Source organism: Oryx dammah, unplaced genomic scaffold (genome assembly GCF_014754425.2).
Source record: "Oryx dammah isolate SB20612 unplaced genomic scaffold, SCBI_Odam_1.1 HiC_scaffold_18, whole genome shotgun sequence".
Classification (NCBI taxonomy): Eukaryota; Metazoa; Chordata; class Mammalia; order Artiodactyla; family Bovidae; genus Oryx; species Oryx dammah.
Window position 1 is genome coordinate 110,139,524 of NW_024070202.1, and position 25,001 is coordinate 110,164,524.

Here is a 25,001-nt window from a genome sequence, read left to right on the forward strand (position 1 = left end):
CTTTCTTTTGTGAGGCTGAAGTGCACCTTCAATAACTTCTACCTGTGGATTCTAGATTAAGCTGTCTGGAGCAGTCTAGAACAAACTATCTTCCCTTTGCATAGGCCTTTGTAAGATGAAAGAAAGCCACTATGACTCAGATTTCTGTGTGTCTTAGTATTCCTTGTACTATTTCCAGGTACTTTTGTTCAAGGCTGTTCTCTTGTCTTTGCTCCTTAATTTTGTAATTATTCTTTGTAAAATGAATACAAACTGAACAGTATCTTTTAGTTATTTTCTGTCTAATGGAGAACTAAATGGGTTTTGTTTTTAAAGATCTTTGTACTAAGCAAGAGTGAAATGTGATTGTTAAGGAGTTCATTTATTTAGTTGGTGTCTAGTTAAATATAACCTAATTCATTATAATGATATCTTATTTGTAAATGATGAGGTAATCCTGGTATAATTTATCATACCTATTAGTGGTCAATTAGCACAAATAACTGCTGTAAGGGAGGAAGACTTGTCCTTTATTCCCTTCTAGGTTCTTTGGCTGGTTTAAAAATTAAATTGAAATAGATTAGCAGCAGGGAAACAAGTGTAATTTCATATGTATGGCGCTCACAGAAAACTCAAAGAAGTAACCACTGTAGACAGATTTTATACCTTTTTAGACAAAGATTAAAAAAAAAATCTGTGAAGAACTGACTAAAATTTAGGCTTGGAGAAGCAAATTAAGAAGAATAAGGATTGTTTATACAGCCTTCTTGGCTCTAACTTCCCTCTTCTTGGTGATAAGGAAGCCTATTACCCTCCTAGTACAGGAAGGGAATTTTTTCACATGAAAGACTTACTTTTTGCTTTCAGGGAGACAAAGAGGGTGTCAGAGTATTCTTATTGTGCTGGCTGTTTCTTAAGAAACTTTTTTTTTTTCCCAAAAAATAATCAGTATTCTGAAATAGCATTTTCTGGGATGGCATGTTCTATTTTCCTTCACAGTTAGGTCCTATTTTGTCCAGTAGAGGAGAGAATGATTTATAATATTAAAGAAATGTGAGATATTAATTGTAGCTACACTGAATTTTTCTAGATCAAAATATATTAATTTTTATTTGCAAAGCTCTGTTGATATTAAAATTATTTTAAACCAAATAATCTTTTAAAAAGTGGTCTTTCCTCTTGTATTTAACAGGTTCTGGGTTGAATGATGGCCAGTGGCATGAGGTCCGTTTCCTAGCTAAGGAGAATTTTGCTGTTCTCACTATCGATGGAGATGAAGCCTCAGCAGTTCGAACTAACAGTCCTCTTCAAGTTAAAACTGGTGAAAAGTACTTTTTCGGAGGTAGGACTACCATTTTTTTAATTGGCTAACTAATGCATTGCTAAAAATGGAGTTTCAATAAAGTTTGATTATGAAGTATTTGTGTTGATTCAGTGGACTCCGTAGATCTCAGGTAAAAGCAGACAGATTCTGTAATCCCACTGAACTAAAAGGAGTAGTAAATTTATTATTTCTTCATGATAATATTAACATGCTGTCAACATTTTCTTCTAGTGCCAATATTCTAAGTATAAAGCATGAGATTCTGAATCCCTTCATTCTTAAAATATTGTTCTTAAGAATCATGTCCTTGGATTATATATTACTTATCTGTTGCTGTGTTACTAATTACTCCAAACCTTAGTAATTAGTTTAATGTTTGGTTTAAAAGAACAAACATGTAATGTTATCTCACCATTTCTCTAGATTGCAAATTCAGAAATGATTCAGCTCTTCTGAGCTTGTACTCAAGTTGTTGGCCATGGCTATATCATATGAAGTTTTAACTGGGCTGGAGGGTCTGCATCCAAGAAAGTACACTCACTTGGCTGACCGTTTGTGCTGGCTATTTCTCTAAGTATGAGAATAAGCCTACTTTAGAACAGTCATCCTGTTTATCTTGTTTCTTGCTGTATCCCCCAAGGTCCTATAGAAATTCCTGGAATCAGGACAGGAATACACTGACTTGCAGTATAGCTTACAAACTTCAACTGAGTCTGTAGCCAGCCACAGAATTCAAGACCTGGGACTCCTGCACCAGAGTATTTCTCCCCTCTCCATCGCAATGTGATAATGAGTGACGACTCAGAGATACAAGTCTTGAACTAGACCCCCGCTTCTTTAATCTTCCATGGCTGTTCATTGGGATTTAGAGCTACATGTTTTTTAAGTCTCTCAATAAATATTTGATGAGCAGATCAAAGCCAGATAAGATGTCTTATGAGTGAATAAACTGGACTTACTGATGTGAAAAAAAAGTAACCCAAGAGCTAAACTGGTTTTTTTTCCCCAAATCATATTTAACATGATGGGCTTTTGACTAACAATTTTCATTGCTGTCAGAAAGTGAATAACAATTGTCAATTGGAAAGCTATTGATAATCCTGATTCATCCAAATGACAGTGGAATATCTTTGGCCATGAATGACCTTGCTGAATGCTTAAGGCAAGTTTTGATCTATTTCCATCTAGATGGGTAGGCAAAGAGCTATAACACAAATTTATGGCATAGAGTTTATAGGATATGAGGGCTTTATAGTGTTCTATTTACTGTTGCTTTCCTGATTCTGGTTTTCACACCTGGCGGGCAGGATCCTATTTCCTCCCTCGTGGGTCTTTGGTCTACCTTTGAGAAATACTGTGAGCAAATGATCATGACACTTCTTTGGTTATATCTTCATTGTCTAAATCCTCAGAGCATAGGAGAATCACTAGAGGAACTTGTCGCAATCCAGATTCTTGGGCCCCACTCCTAGAACTTCAGAATGCAGGATGCTAAGAAATTGAAGAATTCTAAACTTTAGGTGATTCTGAAGCAAGGTATCTGAGGAACAGAACTCTAGATCTAACTTAGCCAGTTTGCTTGAGTATTAGATTCTTTTTTATATTTATTTATTTTTAATTGATTGATGATTGCTGTTTAATATTGGTTTATTTCTACCATACAGCAACATGAATTAGCCATAGGAGTACATATGTCACCTCCATCTCAAACGTCCTTCCCACCTTCTACCCTTTCCTACCCCTCTGAGTTGTTACAGAGCCCCAGTTTGAGTTCTCTGGGTCATACAGCAAATCTCCACTGGCTCTCTATTTCACATAGAGTAGTGTGTATGCTTCCCTGCTCCATTCATCTCTAGATTCTTTTTGAAAAACAACATCAGCCACTGACAAGTGAGATGGGTAAGAAATAGCTACTCTCAGAAAGTTTTCCCACCATGTAACAGTGAAAGGAAGCCCCAGTCAGGGTCTGGCACACATATTGTTGTCACTGTTTAATCGCTAAGTCGTGTCTGATTATTTTGCAAACCTGTGGACTGTAGCCTGCCAGGCTCCTCTGTCCATGGGATTTTCGAGGCAAGAATACTAGAGAGGGTTGCCATTCCCCTCTCCAGGAGATCTTCCCAACCCAGGGATTGAACCTATGTCTCCTACATTGGCAGGTGGATTATCTACGGCTGTGCTGCCAGAGAAGCCCCTGGTGCCCATACAGACATTTATTTTAAAAGAACAACACTGTTAATACAAACTCCTTTGTCAGGCCCCTAAAGTTCTCACCCTCTGACTTGCCTTCTCTTGAATAAACTGTCCTCTTCAGGCAGCTGTAGCAATATTTTAGATGCAGAATTCAGCTACACTCAGAGCCGGTGCCAGGCAACAGAAAGCTCCTAAGCTAATAGCTGGCACAGATTCACTGATCCAGAATCTAGGACCCGCAGCTTCGGGCCACAGACCTCACTGGAGTCTTATCCCACTTTCACACAGTTTGTGGCTGTCTCTGAAAGATGTTTTGTCAAAGTACATATCCTTAATATCGTTAATTTCACCACTGAGATCTCTTTCCTAACATTAACCTATCACTTATGCTAATTGACAAACCACCATTTTTACAAATAAAAACTCAACTCGACTTTCGGAAACTGATGACAGGAATAGTTAGCAGCAATCCTGGAGCAGTCACGTCTGGAGTGGCTGCAGTGGTTTTAAGAGTGTGCTCATGACCGCCTCTGGCATGTGGCTGCCTGATTAGAATGCTAGCTGCCTCCAGACTGTAACTTAAAACACGCACATGCAACTTCGTGCTGTCTCTGCTGAAAATTTAAAGTCGCAGATGTTGTAATGATGATGTCTTAAGGAATATTAGTCTGGTGGAAAGGAGAATTGACTTTGTTCTATAGTGGAGGCTTTGAATCATACACACCTCATTTGGAGCCATGGCTTCACTCAGTTGATAGGTCATTTTAACAATTTATCTTACCTTCTTTATCTATTAAAATGCCATAGAATCTGTTCTGTGAATATTACACAGCATCATCTGTTAAACACAAGGTCTGACCCCAGGGAATGCTAAATGCTGACTGCCTTTCTAATTCACCTGGGGTCTTTTTTAAACTCACTCAATACAGCCCTTTCCAAGGAAAATTTTAGATTTCAGATCATGTGTTTATCTCAGGTCTCTTACCAACTGCTTGACTACTCAAAGCATTTCTTCCTCCTTAGTCAGTAAAAATCAAATTGCTTTCCTGCTGGGTAAAAGCCTTAAGTGAAGGCATCCTGCCCTTAAACATGTCCACAGTTTGCTTAATTTGAAATTAAGTCCTGTCCACGCAGCTGCTTCTGCCACCAGAGGATGTCAGAACCCCCCAGCGTGGAGCTCCCTTGCTCCATGCCTGCTCCCTGCTCGTCCTAGGAAAGCTGTTAGTTCTCCTCCGTAACACTCTCAATCAGATGTTTAAGCTCGGAGAATTATCTCACCTTGTTCTTTCTTAGGAATAAACAGAAAAAGAAAGATTATTCATTTGGGATGTTTCCTCAAAGAAAGTTATTTTAACTGATTTAGCTTTTTTCTCTATCTGCTAGCTTGAATTCCTTTTCATAACACTTCATTAATTTTAATAATCAAAAGAATTATAAACAAAATAATTCAACTTATTATTGACTGCTTACCTGATAATTGGCTTTCTGATACAGGCCAAGGCTCATGGTCATGAGAGAGTAGAAAGATTTTTTTAATTTAAAAACTTTTTTTAATTTAAAAACTTTTTTTTAGGTTTGGTATTTTGATTATCCCTGTGTTTTAATTTGAAAGGAAATAAAGCCAAAGGAGCTGTGGGGCAAAGAGGAGATATAAGAAAATTCCAGAGATAATCTATTCGGAAAGGGAGTTCTAAGGAACACATTGATGGTGGCAGCTCTCAAAAGTATCAGACCAGGTGAAAGTGGCAAGAGAGAAGCGGGGAGGGATAGGATTGGGGGCTGGCTGGAGTCTGATTGGAATAGAATTAATAAAGTTTAATGAAAGGGCCCATTCCCTCCCAGTTACAAATCTAAGCTCATTAGTGTATATATATATATGTACACATATGCATGCGTGCTAAGTCACTTAGGTCATATCCAGCTCTTTGGAATCCTGTGGACTGTAGCCCACCAGGCTCCTCTGGCCATGGGATTCTCCTGGCAAGAATACTGGATGTGTTGCTATGCTCTCCTCCAGGGGATCTTCCTGACCCAAGGATCAAACAGACAAATCTCCTCTGTCTGCTGCATGCAGGCAGGTTCTTTACCACTGGTGCCAGCTGGGAAGCCCACATGTGTATAACCTTTTACTCCTCATTGAAATAGAGCATGAATTCTAAATAGCTATTAGGCTGATATGTAAATATGTTACCCACCAGGGTTCTTAGACTCCTTAGTCAGTAGAAATTGATCAGATGCCAAATAGGAAATTCAGGCAAGGTTTTATGGGAGCCCCTGCTGCATCCGGTCGGAGTTAGGAAAAAACGACAGGCTCTTTTGCTGGCTTGCTTATGGAAGTGAGGCAAGCTGGTTCCTTACAAGGGGAGAGGGTAGGGGTGTGTCCAGGAGTCAGAAGTCAGGGTGAGAGGTGGCTCGGGTGTTTTGCCCACCCCTTTGGTGGTGGCGAGTGCAGGGGACATGTGTAGTACCCTGCCTTTGCTCCAAAATTCTATTTTTGTTCCAACACCCTGTTTTGCTCTCAGCTCTTCAGAAGTGGTAGGTTTTTTTTTTTTTTTGTCTTTTTGTATCTTCTTGTCATAAATTTGCCCTAACTGCAAATACACAGAGTAATTTTTAGTCTCTAATAGTTTCTTTGTATTGTGTTCCTCAAGGAGACCTTAGTCCAGATGTAAAGTTTGCAGTACTGCAGCAAACTGTCCCAGGCTGCAGGGCTTAGCCTGTCTCAAATATAAACCTACATAAAGCAGTTCTCACTGAAGCAAGTGAAAGGTTTGTTTCCAGTTCTGCTGTTCACTGGCTGTTATTATGGGAAAATGCCACCAGCCGCACACACTTTCGAGTGTCTAAATGTTTCCTAAATGATCTGCTAGTCGCTAAGTCATACCCAACTCTTTGTGACTGCATGGACTGTAGCCTTCCAGGCTCCTCTGTCCATGGAATTCTCCAGGCAAGGATACTGGAGTGGGTTGCCATTTTGTTCTCCAGGGGATCTTCCCAACCTAGTGATCAAACCTGAGTCTCTTGCATTGCAGGCAGATTCTTTACCTTACCATCTGTGCCACCGGGGAAGTCCTTAGTGATCTGAAACATACCACAACTCAGTCATGAAAGGCTTCCCACATGATTTCTCAGGAATTCCCAGGTTGACCCGTCTGTCACCAGACTATGTGCAGGACCATTCTGTTGAGGGTCCAGTTTTCCTTCCTGTGAAAGGCCAACTGTTGTTGCACCTATGAGAAAATCTATTGTTTAGAGGTGTATTTTCTAGCCCCTTTTTGCTACTTTCCACAAGAAATGAAGAAGGACTGTTTTATCAAATGATATGATATATTGAAGGGAGGGGTCTTCCCAGGTCGCTCAGTCAGTGGTAAAGAATCCTCCTACCAAGAGAGGATGTGTAGCACACACAGGTTCGATCCCTGGGTCAGGAGGAGCCCTGGAGGAGGACATGGCAACCCACTCCAGTATTCTTGCCTGGAGAACCCCATGGACAGAGGAGCCTGGCGGGCTGCAGTCTGTGGGGTTCTAAAGAGTCAGGCACAACTGAGGATGTGTACATGCACAGGTTAGATGTTCTTTTCAGCAGTCTGGAAACTGAAACTTAAACGTCTTTGTATTAAGTTTCCAAGTCTACTTGTAACGAAGTTCAAACTGGATGACTTAAAATAGCAGAAGTTTATTCCCTCACAGTTTTGGAGGCTAGAAGTCTGAAGCCATGGTTCAGTAGAGCCCAGGGATCAGCCGGGCCTGATTTTCTCTAAAGGCTCCAGAGAAGAGTATTTTGTGGCTTCTCCTACCGTCTAGGAATTCCAGGCAATCCTTGGTTTCCCTTGGTCTTGTGGATGCATTGTTTCAATTCGTGCCTCCATCTTTAACAAACCACTACTCACTGTTTCTGTGTCCAGGTTCCCCTCTTCTTTTAAGGACACTGGTCATCAGACTGGGGCTCTATTAGGTGACCGTTACCACCTCGTTTAACTTGATTACATCTGCAAGGACCCTATTTCCCCATGGACAGAGGAGCCTGGCAAGATAGAGTCAATGGGGTTACAAAGAGTCAGACATGACTGAGCAACTAAGCACATAGAATTTTAAGGAAATCAATAGAAAATATTTCTGAAAAAATTCCCTGACCACACTAAGTTATGGTGAGTGAGAACTCATCTCTGATAAATGTTAGAAAGCTTTGTGCAAATAAAACAAAACAGAAGTGCAAATGATATGAAAAGCAATTGTTGTTTTGTAAGTGTATCCCATGTGCAAGAAATAATTAGAGAAGATAAGAGCATACAGTTTAGACTTTGTAATAATCAGGATTCTCCAGAGAAACAGACAATAGAACATAACCATATGTATTACACACACACACACACACACACACACACACGTCTGAGAGGGAGAGAGATTTATTATAGGTATAGGCTCCCAGGGTTATGGAGACCAGAAATCTCACGATCCAATGTCTGCAAGCTAGAGAACCAGGAATACGATTGTGCAATTCATTAGAGTCCAGAGGCCTGAGACCCTGGGGACCCAGTGGTTTAACTCCTAGTCTCAAAGGCTGCTGGTATAAGTCCCAAAGTCTAATCCAACATCCAAGGGCAGGAGAATATAGATGTCTCAGGTCAAAAAAAGAGAGAGAGAATTTGCCCTTCCTCTGTCTTTTTGTCCTATTGGGCTCTCAACAGACTAGATGATGTCCACCCACATTGATGAGAGCCATCATCCATACTTAGTCTACTGATTCCAATGCTAATCTCTTTTGGAGACACCCTCACAGACACACCCAGAAATAATGTTTTACCAGTTATCTGGCCATCCCTTAACCCACTCAAGTTGACACATAAAAGTAACTATCACAGACTTGGAGTTAGCAAACTCTTGGGGCAGGACCATGTGTAAAGCCAAGGTGCAAGGTGATGGGGGGCGGGGGCACTCTGCTTAGCTGACCTGGAAGTTTTCAGAAATATAGGAATTTGGAATTTGACCTTGATTTGTAGTATAATGAGAACTATCACTACCAACGAAATGAAGATAGTAGACTCTGGCTGTAGATAATAATCATGCTGGAAATAAAACAGTCACACACATACAAAAGACGACCATGAAAAGAAGATGAATTCCCACAGTTTTTTCATTCCTCATTAGAGTTTAAATGACCTTTCCAAAATTGCACATATTTAAGAAGAAGTTGTCATCCTAATGGCATGCTACACTGGTCTTGGAATTTTGTATAATGTGTATCTACCGAGCCGTAAAATAGAAGTGTAGAATCATGAAGATATCATAAAGTGTTCCCATAGAGTTGTTTATCTTAAAACAACCAGAAAAATTCAGAAGAACATACTTGACACCCATTGCTATGTATCTGGTCTCTCCCTGGAGTAAGGCAATTTCTATCTTTGAAATATAAATACTGGGTACCTGTGCTGTTTTGCACATTAAGTGTTTTCACAAGAAATGCCTTCAAAGAAAACATACGTGATATTACTTTGGGAATTGAAATCCTTCAATTCTGTTATTAGATCAAAGTTCAATTTTCTCTTAACTAGTTGAAATAATAGTAAATCTTCTCCTCTTTTTCTGGCCTGCTTCTCCAAATCCTTGTTTATCTTTAAGGACTTTCTTTCCAAAGATGCATTTATCTTTCTGTTATAGAACAGGGATCTACATTTATTCATTTATACCTAAAGAGACCATGGAGTCCTTCATATAACTCAGGTTTATGCTAGATGCTGGTGACCTGTTGATACAAAGAGGAGACAGAATCTCTAGCCTCATGGGATTTATAGTTTTTGCTCTCATATTACTATGTGTCTCTTTATACAGTTATCATTTTACTTTATTTGTACAATTCTCTTGTTAATGTATACCTACTCTAAGCCCTATCTGTTTTGCTCTTAAGATATTTCAACTGACTGGATGAGGGTTACCTCGTCAAGGATCATCTATTTTATTTAAAGTCAGTTGAATGTGGATGTTACCTCACATTTGCAAAACACCTTCACAATAGCACCTAGATGAGCGTTTGATCAAATAACTGGGTATTAATGGCAACCCACTCCAGTGTTCTTGCCTGGGGAATAGGGTCGCATAGAGTCAGACATGACTGAAGCAACTTAGCAGCAGCAGTAGAGCCTATCTATGTTGGCAAAACTATCACAAAGTACTTTTATGTGTCCTGGATTCTAGACTTGAGGCATCAAATAAAATTTTAATCAGATGTCTGGTTTAATGTACAGATAAAAGAATAAAAGAAATGGCTTTTGCAGTTTTCTGATTATGATTTCTAAGTCTTCTACATGAATATTTTTCTATTTTGTCTCATTTTATGCTTTCTAATGCTATAGCTCTTATTCCCTCTCTTTTCAATGATTTTACTAAGATAAAATTTACATACGCTAAAATCCACGTACTTCAAGTGTACAGTTCCATGAATTTATATGGTAATTAGCCATCAGCGCAGTCTAGCTTTTAAATAATTTCCCCAATCATTCCTCAAATTTCGCTTCTGTCCCCCTGCAGTCAATTCTCACTTCTAACCTGTCCCAGGCAAACACTGTTCTGTTTCTGTTGTCCCTATAACACTTTTTTTTGTCATTATTGATTTTTGTTTTGCTTTTTGACTCTTCTCTGGTTTACTCTTCTCCTTGAAGACTTTACCCTCGTCTCACCTCCTGCAGGAGGACAGCCAGACCCTCTCCTTTTCTCTCTACCAGAGATGCTGTTCTCCACCTCTCCTCGTGGTGTCTTCCTTCACCTCAAGTGCCATCTCAATTCAGGCTTCCTCTGCCAAATTATGTTAAAATGTAATCTTCTACATGGTCCTTCCATAAGACCTTCCTTCAGTACAGTTCAGTTGCTCAGTTGTGTCCGACTCTTTGTGACCCCATGAATGGCAGCATGCCAGGCTTCCCTGTCCATCACCAACTCCCAGAGTTCACTCAAACTCACGTCCATCGAGTCAGTGATGCCATCCAGCCATCTCATCCTCAGTTGTCCTCTTCTCCTCCTGTCCCCAATCCCTCCCAGCATCAGAGTCTTTTCTAGTGAGTCAGCTCTTCACATGAGGTGGCCAAAGTACTGGAGTTTCAGCTTTAGCATCATTCCTTACAAAGAACACCCAGGACTGATCTCCTTTAGAATGGACTGGTTGGATCTCCTTGCAGTCCAAGGGACTCTCAAGAGCCTTCTCCAACACCACAGTTCAAAAGCATCAATTCTTCAGTGCTCAGCTTTCTTCACAGTCCAACTCTCACATCCACACATGACCACAGGAAAAACCATAGCCTTAACTAGACGGACCTTTGTTGGCAAAGTAATATCTCTGCTTTTCAATATACTCTCTAGGTTAGTCATAAATTTCCTCCCAGGAGTAAGCATCTTTTAATTTCATGGCTGCAGTCACCATCTGCAGTGATTTTGGAGCCCAAAAAAATAAAGTCTGACACTGCTTCTACTGTTTCCAAGCCAATTCCCATGAAGTGATGGGACCAGATGCCATGATCTTCGTTTTCTGAATGTTGAGCTTTAAGCCAACTTTTTCACTCTCCTCTTTCACTTTCATCAAGAGGCTCTTTAGCTCCTCCTCACTTTCTGCCATAAGGGTAGTGTCATCTGCATATCTGATGACAGATTATTGATATTTCTCCCAGCAATCTTGATTCCAGCTTGTGCTTCCTCCAGCCAGCGTTTCTCATCATGTACTTTCTTAGTATCAGACTTTATTTTGGGGGGCTCCAAAATCACTGCAGATGGTGACTGCAGCCACGAAATTAAAAGACCCTTACTCCTTGGAGGAAAATTTATGACCAACCTAGATAGCATATTGAAAAGCAGAGACATTATTTTGCCATCAAAGGTCTGTCTAGTCAAGGCTATGGTTTTTCCTGTGGTCATGTATGGATGTGAGAGTTGGACTGTGAAGAAAGCTGAGCGCTGAAGAATTGATGCTTTTGGACTGTGGTGTTGGAGAAGACTCTTGAGGGTCCCTTGGATGGCAAGGAGATCCAACCAGTCCATTCTGAAGGAGATCAGCCCTGGGATTTCTTTGGAAGGAATGATGCTAAAGCTAAAACTCCAGTACCTTGGCCACCTCATGCGAAGAGTTGACTCATTGGAAAAGACTCTGATGCTGGGAGGGATTGGGGGCAGGAGGAGAAGGGGACGACAGAGGATGAGATGGCTGGATGGCATCACTGACTCGATGGATGTGAGTTTGAGTGAACTCTGGGAGTTGGTGATGGACAGGGAGGCCTAGCGTGCTGCAATTCATGGGGTCGCAAAGAGTCGGACACGACTGAGCACTGAACTGAACTGAACTCCTTATCAAATTCATTTTCTCCAAAATATGCTCCAGCACATTCTGTCCCCTATGCCCTCCTGTCCCTAGCATCCCTGATTCACGTTGTCTCACTCTACTTTCTCCCTCCCCTCACACAAGACGTCATCACTTTCTAACATTCTACATCCTTCATTTTTTAATATATTGACTATTTATTATTAGAATCTCCGCTAGGACATAAGCACTGACTGATAAGACAAGGATATTCATTGTTTTTTTTTTTTCTAGTGTATCTCAAGCATTTGGAAAAATAATGCCTGATGCTTAATAGTTATCACTGTGTATTTATTAATTGAATAAATTAATCAGCAGTCCCTTATGGGTACATTTAATGGTTACATGCAAAAAGGGCTAGAGAACTTCTGTCCTCATGTAGGGCATCAGCTTTTGGCACTTGCCTCTCCCTGCAGAGAATTTTAGGTAAAGAGTACCAACTGTGCTGGCAGAGAACAGCCACTGGTATTCCAGTATTATATTTCATAGGTATAACTTTTCAGGTTCTTAAAGATAAAATAATTTTTGTTACATCAGATGCAATTTTTGTTATCTAGTATGCATAGCACTGTATGGCTGATGAGGAGCAAAGCTAGGATCAAATAATTCTGTTTCCCAAATAGTTATTAAGACTGGGCATTGTCATTCATGTTATAGCAGTGTACATTCAGGAAAAAAATTTGCTTTCATTCCAATTGAGATAAAGAAAATGGTGAAATTTTGGAGAAAATAAACTTGATAAAGGATAAGGAAGGTCTTAGGGAAGGACCATGTAGAAGATTACTTTTTAAGATAATTTGGCGGGGGAATCCTGAACTGAAGAGATGGCACCTGAGGTGAGGAAACACACCATGGGGAGAGGTGGAGAATAGCATCCCTGGTAGAAAGAAAAGGCAGTGTAGATACTACACAGATGTGAGAGCACAGAGACCTTGGGGAAAGGGGGCCACACAGCTTCAGGAATGTGAGCCTCGAAGGCTGGACTGGGTAGGGTCTTTTACACCAGCAGTCTCCAACCTTTTTGGCACCAGGGACTGGTTTCATGGAGATAATTTCTCCGTGGACAGGGAGGAGAGGAATAGTTTTGGGATGAGTCAAGCGCATTACAATTACTGTGCACGTTATTCGTGTTTTTATTGTATCAGCTTCACCTCACATCATCAGACATGATATCCCCAGAGGTCGGGGAGTGAGGTGGGAGGCTGTTTGAGAATTGAATCACTGAATGGCATAGTTTAATCTAATCTCTGAGGCTACTGTTTGGAAAAAAGACTCTAGCCAGATGAGAGAGCAGTGTAGTGAAAGCAGCGGACACTACTGCAATAACCCAGAAGATAAAGAAAGGAAGATAGTCTAGTGGAGAGATGCGAAGCGGTCAAGTCTGAGTACATCGCTGGAAGTCAAGCCTGTAGGACTTGCTGATGGGGGTTATGGGCCGTAATCTACAGAACAGAGTCAAGATAACACCAGTCAGCCGGACCCAAAGCCTTGAGCTCACCCTTGCCTCTATGCCACACTCCCCTGTCCCCTCTGCGCTTTGTGGTCCACCTGGCAGCGTTTCCCTAAAGATTGTTTCTGATCATGCATCAGAAACTGCTGTTGGTGTTGGATCCATGCAGTAACCTGTCCTTCCTCCTCCCCAAAATGGAACCATGAACTAATCCCCCCAGCATGCACGCGCACACACACACGCACGCACACACACACGCACGTGCACACACACACACACATGCTTTCACAGTTCCCTGCACCCTCTGTCTCCTCAACGGGTTCTGAATTTGTTCTCAAAGCTCTCGAGCCTTGCCCTGATGCCTTTTATGCTGCACTACATCAGGGGTATAGCAAGAGTCAAGAATCTACGGATTTAAAACCAGACTTGGCCAACTAACATTACAGTCAATCTCTCTAACATTAAATCAGTGCATTTATCACTCAGAAACAGGCAAATGAACAGTGACTCAAAGCTAAGCAACTGCTATAAAATAAATGGCCTTTAAACGTGTGAGTTTACATATAAACTTCTAGTGGATAGACTTCTAACTTGAAAGCATGCACTAGTCATAATCAGTTTTCTTGGTCTTCCTTCCATCCATGGTCTGACTATACTGAGCTTAGAGGGGTTTGAGAGATAAGTTATTTCTTGCCTTTTAAAAAATAAAATGAAAGATAGCCATAACCTACATTTATATAGCATTGAACATCATTTATTAATATTAAAATATTTGGATGCCCATCTTTGTGCAATATCTGTCCCTTTAAAATACTAGCTTAGTATGATTGGCAAGAGGCATGTTTTTCCAACTAACAGTTTGTTAAATTGCAGAATGAGAAATAAGAACCTTAGGGATTCCTGTAATTTGTTAATAGTTTGATTTGGATTGGTTAACATTATATAATACCTGGAATTCATTTTTCTTTTATTGCTTTTAAATGCATTCATTATGAACTCCTTATTGCCAAATTCAGACTTAAATTGAAAAAAAAAAAAGAAAAAAAATGCATTCATTAGTTTTTATTTATATGTTTTTCCTGTGTGCTTTTATTATTTCACCCTGGTACATTGTTACACATAATTGTTTTTCTCTTATTCAACTTCAGGGAGTTGGTCTTTCCTTACCTGTAGTGAATTGACCTAGAAATTTTCTCAATTATTAATTTCTTTAAAAGAATTTGGTTGTTCAGAAACAACCACTTGCCATAAAAATATTAGATCAATATTTGCTATTCTAAGCAAATTATTTTCCCCACTTTAAAAAATTACATTTTTAAGCCATTTCTTTCCATTAGGAGAATATTAACATGAAAAGACATTTCTTTTTCAATCCAATTCCCAAAGAATTTTTCTTCATTTCAGTTTGTTTTCCAATTACATGCATAAAAGAAAAGGGCACAGAAGAGGAAGGGAATTGCACAGTGAAACTGAATATATTAACCACATCAGAAACTGTTTCTCTGTTGTGCACAGTGAAACTGAATATATTAACCACATCAGAAACTGTTTCTCTGTTGGAGATAAGAAAGTATTCATTGCATAGCCCCCAATTCCAAAGAGCGTTTTATACCTCCTAGAAGTAAAATTGATGAGAACTATGATTTGGGCTAATTATCATCAGAAATATTGTGATAGTCTATATCTCCTTACCTTTTGCTGGCTCTTAAGACTGACTTGCCTTGGGAATATTCAGATTTAAGAGAGAATTATAAGTAGTTTTCCAAAGGAAAAAAAAAATCATGAAATTATAAAAACTCTTTGACTTGCAGAAATTGTCTTAACCTTATGACTATTTATCGTTGTTACTCTAGAGTTTATTTTAAGGTCTTTTCCTCCGTATATTAATTTTGTTATTTTATAATCACTATGCTCAAAGAACATAATATTTTGACTGTGGAAATAACACAGTTAACTCTATAAGTATGTAAACTGAATATGATTTTTTGTATGTCTCTTTTAGAAATTATTTTCTGTATCTAAAATGCTTTTAAGCTAAAAAAGAATTGCAGATTTTAAAACTGTGATGACTTGTATGTCTCATGCAAATATGAGATATCTGCTTTAGGTTATTATTTGGAGAACATAATATTTCTACAGATTACCCTATCCTGTTGATTTTACAATGCTTTACCAAAAAAGAAAAAGACATTTATACTTATTTTCATGAATGATGTGTCAATTCAGGTGCTTCGAGAAACAGATGTTAAGGCAGAATTAGACACTGAAAGATATACTGAGCAAAATGTCTCTAAAGGATAGATTAAAAGAGGAAGTTGTTTAGTCCTTGTTTAGTTGCTAAGTCATGTCTGACTCTTCTCGACCCCGTGGACTGTAGCCCATCAGGCTCCTCTGTCCATGGGATTCTCTAGGCAAGAATACTGGAGTGGGTTGCCATTTCCTTCTCTGGGGGATCTTCCTGACCCGAAAGAGGAAGAGGAGGTCTGAAACCTGAGGAAAGAGTGAGGAAGAAGGAAGACTGTGTAGGCAGAGGCCCAGGTTGTGGCAAAACGCTGAGACAGTGTCAGCCAGAGTTCTTGCAAAAATACTGTTAGAGTCCCACATCCATCACAAATGGCCTGACTCTGGTTCTCTTGCTCTTCCCAGTACTTAACTGGGGTAGCCTCGGGGAGCATGGCCTCTTCAGGAGAACATCTGTGGACCTTAATTAGACTAACCAACTCTGCTCATCAAACAGGAAGGGAGATATGACCGGCACCTGGGTGATCTTGGCCACTCAAGCTATTGATTAATGATACACATAAGTTAAAAAGATAATTTTAGAAAGTTCTCCCATAGAACTTTTTTCTAAACCAGAGAGAAATTTTATTTTGTTTTCTAATAAAGTTGCTATTTCTATCCACATTTCTAATTTTCTATGGCCAAACAAATAGAAGAAATGATTTCAGGTACTTTTTTTTGTTTGTTTGTTTTTTTTAACTATGGAAAATGCAAATAATAATATTCCTATATGTGCAAAAATGAAACCAAAATGGAATCCAGTGCCTATAATTGTGCTGGCAGGCTACAGTCCTTGGGGTCACAAGAGTCGGACATGATTTAGCAACTAAACCATCAAATTGTTTACTGTATTTGCCTCCTTGTTTTATTTTTATTTTTTCTTTTAAACAGTCAGTTATTTATGTGTAAACTTTCCTTTTGAACTTGAAAGTAAGTTCTTTCTGGGTGTGTAGTTTTTTTTTTTTTCTTTTCTTTTTTCCCATTATTGCGTTTTTAAAGAAGATCGCAGACTTAAACTACTGTTTCCAGTCTAGCTTATCCAACAAGTAGCTAAGTAGAGCATTTGCTAATTTCTCACCTTTTTTTTTTCCCCAATATTTCTCTTACTTTTGATGGAGAAGGAAATGGCAACCTTTTGGATTCCCACCTGCCTATGTTAGCGATTAGCTATCCCTCAAATAATTAGGAATTGCTATTACTTCCCAAGGGAAGTTTAAGTATTAAGGAATTTGTAAGGCACTCTGCCTTTAAGACCCTAAAATATAACGAATCTCTAAGGTTAAAATTTCAAGTCTTCTCTGATATGGGAAGTGGGGTTGAGAATGTGAGAATTTAAACAAAGACCTTCCAAATAACATTCATCTCAATCAACTTCAGCGTCTAGCCCTTAAATTATATCATTTCTAATACCTTTCTCATCAAAACCTTCCTGCTGCTGCTGCTAAGTCGCTTCAGTCGTGTCTGACTCTGTGCGACCCCATAGATGGCAGCCCACCCGTCCCTGGAATTCTCCAGGCAAGAATACTGGAGTGGGTTGCCATTTCCTTCTGCAATGCATGAAAGTGAAAAGTGAAAGCGAAGTCGTTCAGTCATGTCTGACTCTTAGCGACCCCATGGACTGCAGCCTACCAGGCTCCTCCGTCCAGGGGATTTTCCAGGCAAGAGTACTGGAGTAGGGTGCCATTTCCTTCTCCACAAAACCTTCCTGAACCTTTCCAGTATCTGGGTCCTCTGATCTTCCTTCCCTGAAATTAACACAATTAGTGCCAAAAATAATAAGTGCTAAAAATGAGACAGCATCATTGCTTCAGTGAATCTAATCTGTAGTGACAAGAACACTCACTCACTCTTATTTCACAGAGGCCTGAGGTTGGGTGGAAATCTCTGCTTTCACAGACCACTAATGAATCAAACAGTGAGCAAATATGAAATCTGAATGAAGATGTTCTCTGTCAGTGGTGCACTATATGCTGTTACTATTGGGAAAATCTAGACACTCCAGAAAGTCATCAATAGAACAAAATTCTTTAACATCTTCAGATTTCTTTTTTCTATTATCTGTGGGTTATTGAACAAACTAAGTAATGTAACTCCAGAATTCAATGTGTATACATGGTTTTAGGTTTAGTATGTCAAAGAAAAGAGTATTTGAAGTACAGAAAGCATATGTAAAAAGGGAGACTGGCTCCTGGAAAATTTGTTGTTAATGTTGTATGTGGAAAAAAATTGAAAGATCAAAAGAGAAAGAAGTTTCAGTTCTTTAGGGTAGAAATCCAAGTAATCAGGCTGAGTGAAGCTGAGAGTTAAAACCTGTCAAGTCAGAGCTTAGAAAAATAGAAGTAGTTCTACTGTTTGCCAGGCTGGTACCAAGTTAACCACTGAATCAAGTACTGATAAGTAGTGATTTTGTATATTTGTTAAGATAATACATGATTTAGAATAAGCTCTCACAACTTAATGAGCCTAAAAATATTCTAGAGTGCTTTTTATAAAAGAGTTTAAGTGTTGGTAAAAATTTAATTCAGTAGATCTGAGGTAGGGTCCAGAAATCTGCATTTTAATCAAGCATTCAGGTAACTTTTTAACTACTTTGTTGAGATATAATTCATATACCATAAAATTCACCATTTAATGTATGCAATTTATGCTTTTTGGTATATTTGCAACATTGTATAAACATCATCACAATCTAATTTTTGGTCATTTTCATGGCCCCAAGTAAAAATCCCAAATTCATTAGGAGAATTCACTCAGCATTCTCCTAGAATACCCCCAGCCATAGGCAACTACCAATCTACTTTTTGTGTTTAGATTTGCCAATTCTGAATATTTTACATAAATGGAATCACATAGTCGGTTGTTTTTTATGACTGGCTTCTTTCATTTGGGCTTCCCTAGTGGCTCAGATGGCAAAGAATCCTCCTGCAATGTGGGAAACCTGGATTCCATCCCTGGGTTGGGAAGATCCTCTGGAGAAGGGAATGGCTACCCATTCCATTATTCTTGCCTGAAGAATTCCATGGACAGAAGAGCCTGGCAGGCTATAGTCCATGGGGTTGCAAAGAGTTAGAGTCAGAGTCAGACGTGACTGAGCAACTTTCACTTTTTTCTTTTGTTTAGCATAATGTTTTCACCATGTATTCAATTGTAGCATGTATAAACTATTTTATTCCTATTTATTTGCAAATAGTATTACATTCTATATTACATTTTATTTATCCATTCATCAATTGATGGGACTTTGGATTGTCTCCACTTTTTGGCTACTATGAATGGTGCTTTTGTGAACATCTGTGTATCAGATTTTGCATGCACATATTTGTCTTTCTTTTGAGTATATGCTTAGGAATGAAATTGCTGAGTTATATAGTAATCCTATGTTTAATATTTTGAGGGATGGCTGGACATTTTCCTACGTGATCTCAGTGCCTGTAGTTTTCTCTCTGCATACTTTGAGAAACACTGATTTAGGCAATGATTTGGGTGAATGCAGGAGGAAAAGAGATATTTATTGGATTCTGATAATGAAAATCCTAGACTCCATAAAATGGAGGCTAAAATTAGAAGAGAGGAAAATTCAGCGTTAGAAAATAATAAAACACTGTGTAATGATGTGAATATAATCTCATCAACCGGAAAATTAGAAATACAAAAGAAAAAATTGGGGAGAAATGATAAATCAAAATTAAAGAAGATTTTTATGTGGATAGGAACAGCTTCTAAAATTAAATAGAAATGTTTTGTAAGGTGATTGTATGAAGAAAGAGAGAAGGACAAAAAGAATCTTAGTAAAATTTAATTCATAAAAACAGAAAAGTTTTACAACATTGTTGAATTTTAAAAGGGAAAATTTCCATAGGTTTCATGGAAGATATGAGACCTGAATTAATTTGTTGATGTTGTTTAGTCAGTAAATCATGTCCGACACTTTTGCAATCCCATGGACTGTAGCCTGCTAGGTTCCTCTGTCCATGGGATTTCCCAGGTAAGAATATTGGATCCGGTTGCCATTTCCTTCTCCAGTGGACCTTCCTAACCCAGGGATCAAACCCAGGTATCCTGCACTGTAGGTGGTTTCTTTACCACTGAGCCACCTGGGAAGCCCTGAGTTAAGTCACCTAAAAACAAATACAAAGAAGATGCAGAATGGGGGAGAGATAATACAGTTTGTTGGGATTACTTTTAAAAGTACAAATGGACAAAATAAAATTATTTTAACATTAAATGTGTATTTTTATTATGAAAATTGCTGATAAAATTTTTATTTAACAAAACTTGGTTTTTGCCCATTGGTGGACAGATACTGCTCCCTGAAATAGGATATCCATAAACACAGTGCGTCAGATAGATTTAATAAAAGAAGGCTTTTACTGAATCAAGAATTTCAAAAATTTTAGTCAATTATACTTCTTAAAAAGTTTTAAGTATATATACATCTTTATCTGCGGGAAAGTTAACTTTTGAATATATGTAAAACTGTATAATGGTAACTATCAGTTAAATGTATTTTTTCTTTGCATGTTCATGTGAGTAATGTTACATGTAGGATTTCTATACTGTAAAAAATACAGCAATAAAAATATTATCTTTGGATAGAAAAAAAAAAGAAATTCAAGTGTACTAGGATAATGTTCAGCAGTGTTTGACAGAAACTCAACTGATTACTGGCTTAAACAGTCTGAAAGGACATGGATGGTCTTTGTGGTGTTGAGAAATGTGGATTCTTCTATCTAAGGCATCATCAAACCTTTTGCTACTGACCCAATTTGTGTCTGCTCACCTGGGTGCAATAAAGTCACTCTATTGACACTGGGTTGTGATGAAAGAAAGCACAGTGTTTATTGCAGATGCCAGGCAAGGAATCTGCGAAACTAATGCTAAAGACCTGAATTCCCCAAGGAGTTTCAGGGAAAGTGTTTTAAAGGCAGGATGATCAGCTTGCGCACAGTTCTCTGACTGGTTGATAGTAAGGTAGCAGGTGTCCTTGGGGTTAATATCATCAGTCCTCAAGCTCCAGCCAGTATGGGTTCTCTGTGCTCATGGTCAACATATAGTCAACTTCTTCCATCTGATGAGAGTTTTAATATCTGCAGAACAACTCAGAAATGCACCTCACACTGTTATCTATGTCCTTCAGGGAGGAACTAAAGAGTCTGTGACTCTATATGGCTGATTTATCATTTAAATTGTTAGCAATTCTCCGGCCCAACTATTGTTTTTGTTGTGTTGTTACTATATGTTCACATTCTTTCAATCATTAAATCTTGAGCCATCCTTTTGTAGCTCAGGGAAGGCCTGGAAGACTAAAGCTTTTCTACAAACAAGAGGCAGAGGAGGTGTGGGGAAGTCTATTCTGGGAAGGCTCCATAGGGTCTTGTTCAGTTCAGTTCAGTTGCTCAGTCGTTTCCAACTCTTTGCGACCCCATGAATTGCAGCACGCCAGGCCTCCATGTCCATCACCAACTCCCAGAGTTTACTCAAACTCATGTGCATCAAGTGAGTGATGCCATCCAGCCATCTCATCCTCTGTTGTCCCCTTCTCCTCCTGCCCCCAATCACTCCCAGCATCAGAGTCATTTCGAGTGAGTCAGCTCTTTGCACGAGGTGGACGAAGTATTGGAGTTTCAGCTTCAGCATCAGTCCTTACAATGAACACCCACGACTGATCTCCTTTAGAATGGACTGGTTGGATCTCCTTGCAGTTCAAGGGACTCTCAAGAGTCTTCTCTAACACCACAGTTCAAAAGCATCAATTCTTCAGCGCTCAGCTTTCTTCACAGTCCATCTTTCACATCCATACATGACCACAGGAAAAACCATAGCCTTAACTAGATGGACCTTTGTTGGCAAAGTGACATCTCTGTTTTTGAATATGCTATCTAGGTTGGTCATAACTTTCTTTCCAAGGAGTAAACGTCTTTTAATTTCAGTCACCATTTGCAGTGATTTTGGAGCCCCAAAAGATAGTCTGACACTATTTCCGCTGTTTCCCCATCTATTTCCCATGAAGTGATGGGACCAGATGCCATGATCTTCGTTTTCTGAATGTTGACCTTTAAGCCAACTTTTTCACTCTCCTCTCTCACTTTCATCAAGAGGCTCTTTAGTTCCTCTTCACTTTCTGCCATAAGGGTGGTGTCCTCTGCATATCTGAGGTTATTGATATCTCTCCCGGCAGTCTTGATTCCAGCTTGTGCTTCTTCCAGCCCAGCGTTTCTCCTGATATACTCTGCATAGAAGTTAAATAAGCAGAGTGACAATATACAGCCTTGACGTCCTCCTTTTCCTATTTGGAACCAGTCTGTTGTTCCATGTCCAGTTCTAACTGGCATTCCCATGTCTTTCAGAATCTTCCACAGTTTATTGTTCTTGTTCAGTTACACTTTTTTCTTAAGAGTAAATATTTTAAGCTTTGTGAGCCATAGGATCTCTGTCCCAGCTATTTAACTCTGCTATTGTAGCATGGAGACAGTAGATGATATGTAAACAAATGGGTGTGGTTATGTTCCAATGAAACTTGATTTACAAATGCAGTGGTAGACTGGATTTATCCTGTAAGCTGTAACTTGACAATTCCATTGCTTCTTTCTCATGGTTCAAGATGTCTTCTTAAGCTCTAGCCATCACATCCCCATTCCAGATTGGGAAAAGAAAGAAGAAAGGGGAGTGGATCTTATCTCCTCAAAAGCACTTCCTGAAAGGTACTTAGGACACTTCTACAGACATCTGTCAGCCAGAAATTAGTCATATCTGTCAGCCAGAAATTAGTAGCACCACAGCCTGGGAAAAGCAGCTCTGAAAGAAGCCATCCACTCAGCTAAAAGGAAGGGACTTTATTACTCAAAAGATCCTACAAACAGATAGTAGGGAAAGCTGGCAGCATGTAACATGGAAATACCCATTTTCACCCTTCTTCTCATATATAGAGCATTTTTATGTTTCTTAAGTTAGACAAAAATAAAATCTTATGTTACTGCATCCAACTTAAATCCACATTTTTGGAATAACTTGACATCAAAATTGTGGTCCAATGATATATAAACTGAGGACCTGATAGCTGTGATATACATATTCCTCTTTTGAAAATAAAAGGATGAGAAACATATAGTTGTCACTGGTCCACAGCAATTTGCAAATCTTATTAAAAAGAGACTATTTTTCCAGTGCCCACCATGACCCAAGTTTTCCCTCTTTGAGAGGTTCCTCTTTGCCCATTTTTCCTACATGGTTGTATCTGGAAAGGTCATTAGTTTATGCCCTTTTGGTGGATTGCATGCATTCACAGCTGACTGCTGCTAATAGAGGGATTAGTTCCAAGGACTACTTTAGTCACTGAATGGGCATGACTTGAAGGCCATGTTTGTTTAATAAGGGAGTCAATTTTGACTCTTCTATGCTAGGTGTTTTTTTTTGTTTTTTTTTTAATTTAATTCTTGTTTTTTGCTGCCTTTGTTATTATAATCATAGATAATGGCCTGCCTCAGAGAATCCTGCCCCTCTTCCTGACCCTTAAACTAAAGTACCTTTTTTAGCTTACAGCGAGATAATCTGACCCTACCTACCTGTGAATGACTATAGGAAAGATAAAACTAGTGCATCCCCTTGCCTGAGGCTTGCCATTCTAGGAGATATTTACAAGAATTAAATGGTCTTTTTACTTGGTTTCCTCACCTTCCCCCATCTTTCATCTATAAAAGAACTGGCATCCAAACACCAACAGGATGTTTATTTTGAGACATTAGTCCGCCATCTTCTCAGTCAGCTGGGTTTCTGAATAAAGTCATATTCCTTGCCTCAACACCTCACCTCTCAGATTTATTGGCCTCTCCTGCAGTGAGCAGAGCAAGCTTGGATCCAGTAACACTTGTAGTTTCCTTTCAATGCCATCCCCTCAAAATCACTGTGGTCTTATAATCTTTCTTTAAGAACGTTCTGTGCACAAGTAACCATATCTAAATATCTGTTCTTGATGCAGTTTTAAGCTCAGTGACTCTGTTCTTTTACTTACTTACCTCTGTGTTCTGTCAATTCCCAATGGAGGTGAGCCACTCGTATCTCTCTCCGAGAGCACTTGCTGATCCATCCTTTTGTTCTCTGTGCTCCTTTCAATTTACGTCCCCTTTCAAGCTTGAGGTTTTGAGAAAGAATAACGCTTTGTGACAATATCCTAAATCTGATTGTCACTGTGGAACTGTTTCCCACTTTCTAGTAGACAGCTCTTTTTGTTGTAATATTTGTTCCTTTCATTTATTTGTTTATTTTAATTTATTTATTATGTATAATAACAGGGTATTTGCAGAGTTCTGAGCATAGTTATATGGTTATATATTTGTATCAAGTATGAATTTAATCCTAGAGTGCATGCATGCATGGTAAGTCTCTTCACTCATATCCTACTCTTTGTGACCTTATGGACTGTAGCCCTCCAGTCTCCTCTGTCCATGGAGTTCTCCAGGCAAGAATACTGGAGTGGGTTGCCATGCCCTCCTCAATCCTAGTGTAACAAGCCCTAACAAGCCCTAATCACTAAGATACCTACTTCCTACAGGTTTCCCCCCTGCCCCAGCCTTACCCTTCCTTTACAGGGATAAAACACTTTGTGGGCTACATCTTTACTTTCTTCTAAGGCTACCTCTCAGAGCTATGTCTTATAATTTCTGTACCTTAGTTTAGGATGAGGGTTTCCCTGGTAGCTCACATGGTAAAGAAACTACCTGCAGTACAGAAGACCTGGGTTCGATCCCTGGGTTGAGAAGATCCCCTGGAGAATGTTATGGCAACCCACTCCAATATTCTTGCCTGGAGAAGTCCATGGACACGGAAACCTGGAAGACTTCAGTCCATAGGGGTCGCAAAGAGTAGAATATGACTGAACAGCTAAAACTTTTTAGTTTAGGATACAATTTTTGTATGTGTTGAGGGTGCTTCTTGGAGTGTGTTTTTTGTTTGTTTACTTGTTCAAAAATTGAAGATTCTCCATCATTTTAGTTTGCCCAAAGAAGCAGAGAGCCCTTCCATTTCAAAGTGGTTTTACTTTTATCTCAGTCTGCCAACTGGCTAGTCCTAGACCGAGTTCATCTCTCTCTTGAAGACTGCTGAGCATAGCAAGAAGGAGCCAGTGCACATCAGCATGTAATTTTTCCCTAACTTTGCTCCTAATAGTAAAAGTCTCAGTTGGCAACTGCTTTGCCTTTCAAGGAACAGCAGTTGACAATGTGACCAAATATTTTGCTACAAATAACAAAGGCCCCAGCTTTCCAAGCCTGCAATATCCCAGGCTTCAGGGCCCACTGCCTTCAGCAAGTACTTCCATGAACTTAGATTGTGTCACACGTAACATCCTATTTCTAAATATAGTATCAAATACAGTATTCATTTGCATTAGGTTCTGCTCTGAGTGACAAGAGTCTGCAATTAACAGAGTAGAGACTTACTTC

General features: G+C 39.2%; 1 protein-coding gene across 1 annotated transcript in view; it reads left to right on the forward strand.

Annotated features, from left to right (window-relative positions):
* The window catches only part of CNTNAP2 (contactin associated protein 2), a 1,413,967-nt gene that overhangs the window by 308,099 nt on the left and 1,080,867 nt on the right, over positions 1-25,001 (forward strand). The window contains exon 7 of the mRNA XM_040259921.1: positions 1,172-1,321. Within this exon, the coding sequence (XP_040115855.1) occupies positions 1,172-1,321 (150 nt within the window). The remainder of the gene's footprint in view (positions 1-1,171; positions 1,322-25,001) is intronic.